Source organism: Phaethon lepturus, unplaced genomic scaffold (assembly GCF_000687285.1).
Source record: "Phaethon lepturus isolate BGI_N335 unplaced genomic scaffold, ASM68728v1 scaffold55994, whole genome shotgun sequence".
Classification (NCBI taxonomy): domain Eukaryota; kingdom Metazoa; phylum Chordata; class Aves; order Phaethontiformes; family Phaethontidae; genus Phaethon; species Phaethon lepturus.
Genome location: NW_010536638.1, coordinates 3,790 through 11,163, shown reverse-complemented (window position 1 = coordinate 11,163; position 7,374 = coordinate 3,790). Strand labels below are relative to the sequence as shown.

The 7,374-nt window shown below is 40.4% G+C and overlaps 1 protein-coding gene across 1 annotated transcript; it reads left to right on the top strand.

Moving 5' to 3' along the window:
- Positions 1 to 2,789: 2,789 nt before the first annotated feature.
- MPC2 (mitochondrial pyruvate carrier 2) lies at positions 2,790 to 6,805 on the top strand (the record flags this gene model as incomplete). The annotated part of the gene is made up of 4 exons (XM_010286213.1): positions 2,790 to 2,880; positions 4,658 to 4,742; positions 5,809 to 5,920; positions 6,567 to 6,805. Coding segments are annotated over 4 exons (337 nt in total), but the record flags the coding sequence as incomplete, so codon positions are not given.
- Between the last annotated feature and the right edge of the window lie 569 nt (positions 6,806 to 7,374).

The window sequence follows — 7,374 nt, the reverse complement described above, 5'->3', positions numbered from 1 at the left end:
GTTCTCTTGCAGTGCTTTTCACCTCATGGAACTGCCTGTGGGCTGCTTTTGTTCACCATCATAATGTTGAAATTAATTTTAAAAAATCCAGTTTTTAGGAACTCTGTATGTGTGTGTGTGTGTGTATATGTACATACATATCTGCCATAATCCATACTGATGGCATAAGTGAGAAAAGCCACAGAGCAAGCAGGTACTGAAACTGAACCTCTGCTGCTTCTGTTTCAACCTTGAGTGTCTTGAAGGTGGATCTGTGAGAAAGTTATGCAATAGATGTCACTCTGACTGCAAAACAAGTAGGTTAAAAATGAAAGGCTCACATTTTATCTCGGATGATATCTAAGTTTCTAGTCTAATTTAGGAAGACAAGTGTCATTATCATGAAATTATAAATCACTTGTAAGAAACGAAGAACAACGCTTCCTTCTTTTCTGGCACAAAGAAAGCTTCCAGTAAAATAGTTGACGCCTGGTCTGAAAAGCTGTTTCTTTGGCTGGCGTTGCACAGAGCGAGGCTGCTGGAGGACAACAAAGAGCCTGGAGTACAGCATACCACTTCCCCTGGCTGCCACGGAGAGGGGAACATCGCTCTTGGCAGCCATGGGGAAGCATGGGCTGAGCTTCTACTCTGTCTCCTTTGGCCTTTTTGGTTCACTTTGCCTAATTAAACTAAACTCTCCAGGACAAAGACTTCTTACATGCAATAGAAATCATAAATTCTATAAGCTGGTCACACACATGATATCCAAATTATCCTCTGGTATGTCCCTGCTGTCAAATTCAACCTTGAAAAAGTCTGGGTGTCAGGAACTGGGAAGAGCTCACCCTGGCTGGGTGCTTGCTGGTGTGCCTCCAGGAGAGGTGTTCTGCTTATGGTGTTTGACAGTCTTCCCCCAAAACAAGCTTGGCTTGGTACCTTACTTGTCTTCAGCTGTTTCTTCCTTTTGTAGTCAGCAGCTTTAAATTATCAAGTTATCTATTGCTAATAAAAATTCATATCAGTCTTCTTGAAAACTTTACTAGTTGTTTAGGGAATATTGATTTAAGAATTTGTACTCACCTCACATTCTCCAGTACTCCAAATCTGAATTTGTGTTTTAAAAGAAATTAGATTATAGTAATTTAAGCTACTTCTGTGGGACCTCTGTAAGACTGATTTATAAAGAGCAGCCTGGTACATACTAAGTAGTTGCCTAAGAGAACAGCAACTGAAGTTCACATCTTCAAAGGATGAATATAGAGCTGTATTTATTCAACAATATTACACAGTTTTAGTGGCTGTACAACCCCAGGCATCCTAAAAATATTAAATCCTGTGTAGGTAGAAGTGTTGTTATCCAAGCAAAAGAGTAATGTGCTAGTACTTATTAACTGTGGTTTGAAACTTGATCGCTATCACAAGCAGTGTGGGTCTAAGAGGGCTTTATGCAAAGCTGCCAAGCCAGTTTTTGTTGCTTTCTGTGCTGCAGTTGCCCTGCCCTTTTATAGGGCTTAGTTGGCTTTAAGGTGACAGAGCAACTGGTGTTTGTAGCAATTAGTCTTTTCCCCCAAATTATGAGTTGCTTTACAGGTGCTTGCTGTAGAAACCTGACAGTTAATTTTTCCCAAGTCATAGTTTTAAACCTGAGAGTGCTTAACATGGGGAGTATAAACAGATACTGCAACAGCCTTTTTAAGGATGAATTATTAGTAAAAAATTAGCTTACACAAAAAGGAAGCAACCAAAGTCCTAGTGGTTATCATTTATATTTTAAAACTTCACTCATAATATGTAACATATTACAATGAAAACTTGGCTTCATCTTGCATGTTATCAGAATGCTGAGCAGTGGCCTTAGCAAGACCTAAAACTTAATGTGTTTTGATGAAATTGGAACCAGTTTTCTCACTGTCTCTCAGTGCAGTGGATTGATACTTTGAATAGCGGTCCCTCTTGTAAGACTTTGGGTGGTAGTCCTAGATTCATGATTTCTGGCATGGCTGGCAGTCTGCGCATTGTAGGTGTGGCATTACAGTACTTTGTTTTAACCAACCAGTTGCCATTTTAGCACTGCTGTAAGATACCTATATTTGTAAGAGAGATGCCTTCCTCCCCAGATCCCATTCCATTGACTTTTCTCCTCTTCCCCCATAATCCTCCTTTGCCTATTGGTAAAGGCAAAGGGGTGTGGGGTTGATTGCATAGGACACATTGTTTCTTCTAGAAAGACGTGCTTATTCAGAGGTGCAGATTAGAGGTGAATGAGGACACTCTCCTTGCAACACTTACTGGCACTTAGGTTTGTGATTGGTACTCTTGCTTTAACCACCTAATGCTTCAGTGCAGCCTGTCTTCTGGAGCACAAAGAGGTGGGCTGTGATTTGGGAAGGGCAGGAGGGACTGACTTGTTACAGTACCAGTAATAAAATATTTTGGGGTTTTAGTTTACAAGATTCGGTTCACAAAGATTTCAAATACTGACTCTGTTAGTCCAGCTGTAGAGTAGCTTTTAATCTTTATACAGAAACCGTCTTCACTATTCCTAGGCCTTATCCTAACTCTTTTCATTATAAATGCATTTTGCAAGCTCTAGTGTCCTTGTTTGTTTAAAAATGGAAATAGAAAATCCTACTCATCAGTTGCAGAAATGGGTGGACTGATTACACAACTGAGGGTTGATGCACTGAGTCGATGAACTATGAGTATTAGGTGTCAGAGCTTGTAAAGTGGTAGAAACTGTGCTAATATACACAATTCGTTATTTCAAAACACCAAAACAAACTCAAAATTTACTGCAGGTATTAAAACAGCCACATCTCACTGAATAATTTAACTTCTTTTTTCTGCCCTCCTCCCTCAGGTCCCAAAACAGTGTTTTTCTGGGCACCTGTTATGAAATGGGTAAGTATAAGACACCAGCTGGTGTCTGGATGTCAATCAGAGGGCAATCTGCAACAAAGCATTGAGCAAGCAACAGTTTCCCAGCAGATATCTGAGCCTACAGAAAGATTTAATACCAAGGCTGTAATTTTTAATATACAGGGAGGAATAAAATTAGCCTTAATAACATATAACACAGCATGCAAAGGATACTGTGGGTAAAAAATGCTTTGTGGAAAAATTGTACTCTTTGCTGAAAGTTTCACAAAAGTTTTCTCTTGTGAAACACTAACTTTTGCTCAAGGTAGGCATAAGCTAGCATGTAGTTCAAAAGTCTTAAAGCAGATATTTCTTCTGAGATTGAGGAATTTGAAGAGTATCTCAAAGAAGCCAATTCCTAAGCCATTGGCAACTGCCATTTTGTCTATCAGTAGCTCTCTGCGTCCCGCTTGGTTACACCCCTTGGCTGTATCTGTGCACAAGTGAAGTATATGGCTCCTCCTAATTCACTGTACTCCTCCTAGTTGTTGTATTGGTACAGATAAATGAGCTCTGAAGTCATCAAGCTGTTTATCTCTTTGTTTGATAACAAGCAAGGATATAACCTGCTCTTCGTATTGCCAGCTGGTTTGTAAGTTTGCCATTGTGAACCCCAACTTTTTATAGGCCACAGGCAACGCATTATGCTCTAAGCTGTAGCTTGCTTGCTTTGTTAATCTTAACTGGAGCTGCAGTAACCATGGTTAACCTTCCCCTTTCTCGGAGGCTCCCTCATGCAACATGTTCTTGAGCCTGAGTATACAGGCCACTCTTCTGAGCAGGCTGGTGTTGACCGCTGCTGTATCAAAAGAGCTTATACACAGATGGTTTTTCTTTTGTGAACATGCGGTAAGACTTCTCTAAGCTCACAGTGAAGTTCTTCACTGAGAAGTTAAAATGACTTTCCCTTGACATGGCAAAGGTGCATTTACTGCAGTTACCCAGGTGTGCTAAAAGTCTATACCTCCATGGCACCAGTGCAGCAATATCAATCCCATAAGTGAGGCAGCACACAGAAGTCTCTACCCTTGAAAACTGGCTTCTTGATTGGAGCCAAAGGAGTCCTTAGTGGCAGTCAGTGAATTAAAAGTAGGGCTTTTTTCCTTGTGGGGTTTTGGTTTGGTTTCTTTTTTTGTGCGTGTGTGTGAACTCCTGTAGCAGAACATGAAATTGTATTTCCAGTAGAGGGCAATAACACAACAAAACAAATCAAGCACTGTGTTTGCTAGTAACGTTATCAAGTAGATCAGCCAAGCTATTCCTCACTTCACCTGCAAGTTTTCTACTTTTACTGAAATTATATTAAAGAATTACTTCTACATCAGATGAAGCTGTGAAGACTATATTGTGTCACACCTATATCTTTACCAGCACTATCTTAGCCTGAGCTTTAGGAAGAAGGGCCTTATTTAGATAAGTTTCTACTTGTTGCATGAAAACCAATTTGTTTTTCAGCTGCTTTCTTAAGCAGCTGTGCTTAAATTAACCTTGTTCTTAAACTAATACAAAATTGCCACTGCCTGGGATGTTATTGCAAGCCAGTTGCACCCCCCATAACTGTGTTCTTATTCCTACCCCAAGGGAAAAGGAGTGGTGTCTCCAAGAATCTAATTACCCTGCTCATATAATGCATCCCATCTCCTCCATAATGCATATAGAGTAAGCACTGAGCTATGAAGTAACTTTCCCTTGTAAAGCGTTTGGTCTGTTAGAGGAGGTCTGGGTACTGAACTGGTGCTCACTGAATTTCTCTTTACAGGGTTTGGTGTGTGCTGGAATGGCTGATATGACCAGACCAGCAGAAAAGCTCAGCACAGCACAATCTGCAGTACTAATGGCCACAGGTAAAGCCAAGGTTACTCCATGCTTTTACACAGCACCCTAAAACTGTATACACTTCTTTCCGAATCCTCCATCAGCACTAATTCACTTCTATAGAAAAGGCTTAACTATAATATGCTAGCTCTCACTATTGCTGTCAGATGCTAATTCTAGGACAGACCTATACTCCTTATTAAATATGTAAGAGTTCTGTGATTATCTAACAGTTTTCTCTATGTGCCTGCCTTTGGAATTGTCCAGAGCAAGTTGTTAGGAGTTAGGATGCAAAGTTTCATCCCTTAAGTTACAATGATACCACTCATTCCACTAAGTGACCTCTTTTGCTTCAGGTCAAGTCATTTTGAAATCAGTCCCGGACACAGTGACTTTTTTAGAACACGCTTTAAGGGATTAAACAATGGTAGGGTAAATTACGCTAACGTAACTGGAAAGAATTTCCATGTGTTAAAAGAACTTGGAAGCAGAGGTACATGGACTGCTGTGCTGCTGTCTGCTGTGAATTTTCACACTGGCAGAAACAACATTCCGTAATGCAAGGTGTTCCACCAGATCTTGTCAGGGGCGGGACTCATGGAAGCTAAAGCTGAAAATCAAAGTTACAGCTGCCACCTTCTTCTTTCTCTGGACTTTATTTTGATATGTGACACAGTGCTGTGCATTTTGCATGATACGTAAACCTTTCTTGACTGGCGGATTCTGTAATCTCTAAGCTGGTGCAGCAAGATGGATATACTACAGCAAAATGCCACTTCCCTGCAGCTGTGCTGGAGAATTAAGGTCTAGACTGCTGTAGAGTACAGAGGATCTTTCTTTGATATTAAGACTATGATTGACCTTATTGTCTACTTATTTTGGAAAAATGCAATACGTACCCATAGCTGTGCCACTGGCACTTGATGCGCTTTTAACCGAGAAATGTCTAGTTATAAGAAAAGCAGTTGTCTATCATGAAGCTGTAAAACTTGTTTACTTAAACTGGCCCATGATTCTGTGTCCAGACTTAGGGGAATGTCTGAATATTTTGCTTTGAAGACTTAACATCTTTAAACTTTCCCTTTCATTCAACAGGCCTTATTTGGTCAAGGTACTCTCTAGTTATTATTCCTAAAAACTGGAGTCTGTTTGCTGTGAACTTCTTTGTTGGCTGTGCTGGTGGCTCTCAACTCTTCCGAATATGGAGGTATGTATTAAGAAGGGCTACTTACATACTATAACTAAGCATTCACACCACCTCATCGTAACCAGGAATCTATAAATTCTACCAGCCTCAATGTCAGTGCACCAGGCGGGAGGAACTGAACAATTAATTAAACATTGCAGAACTTTTTTGCTACATTGTTAGTTTTCTAGTTGAGTGGGAGTGCAGCTTTAAACATTCTCAGTATAGTTAGAGCATGTTTTAAGGAATGATCTATGTAAGCTGTAGTTTCTGGGCCTAAGGCATTCTTTAGAAGCTACCGGTCCCACTGACAAATAGCCTAGACTTTCTCCTCCTCATAAGCTTTGCACTTCTGTCAGCTTTCAGTGTTGAATCGTGTCAGTTCCAGTTGGATCAAAGGGTTCTTAAGCAGAGCAGCATTTTTTTTTATTATTTATTTTTTTCTTGAGGGAAAATTTGGAGTTTTCTGGCTTTTTCAGTACTGGCCAGGAATGAGGCAAACTTAGCAACTAATTTGGAACTTGATACATGAACTAAACTCTCCTATCCTGAGTTTCCACTCTCAAGTCCATTGTAATTTTCAACTTCCTCTGCTGAACAGATTATTAGGAAGACAGTGTTACTGTAACTGGTGTCCTTAGTTTGTGCTCTTTTTTTTTCCCTATAGGTATAATCAGGAGCTTAAAGCAAAACAACAAGAGCAGCTGCAGCAATGAGATGCTTAACCCAACACGTCAAATCCAGTAACGCACAAACCCTTCCCTATGGGACCTAGCTTCACTAATTTTAATGTTTTTTTCCTCTGAGAAAATGAAAGAGGAAATCTAAATGTCTAGAGAACAAGTGTTTTCTAAGTACAAATAACAAAGTATCTCCATACATTTAAATGAAGTGCCACCTTTTAAACGGAAGTAAAATTGTGTGTCTTATATTGTCTCTTTAAAAGAAACTGATTGTGAATTGAGCCTAGAATGAGTTGCTGGGCTCCACCTTATCTGAACAGTGCCGGGAGTGACACGGTGCTGGTGACAGTCTGCCAGAGCCTCAGACTGAAGTCATCTTCTTCCATGTCACGGTAAGACCTGGGTGTGGTTTTGCCATACTTTCAGTAACCAAGAACAGTAGCATTTGCATTTTGTTCCCTGAGGCTCTTCCCCAGTAGTGTAAGGACATTCTTTCCGGCTTCAGCTATCTATATCTTCATTTGTTTCCCAGCCACCACCATCTTTAACAAGAGGAGGGCAAACTGTATGTTTGGTGTTTTAGCTTCCATCATCCTTTACAACTAGAGGCAGAAGATGGGTGCATTTAAGTACCTGGTTCTTGGGAGTGTGAAAAATAAACAGCCAAAACTTCTATTACTCACTTTCCACCCCCTCCTTAAGCACATACAGATTTCCTGTGAAGGTGTATACTCTGGAAACATGTACCTGTCAGTTCTCCAAAGCTCTGGAGGCAGTGGTCTGCTCCCATCA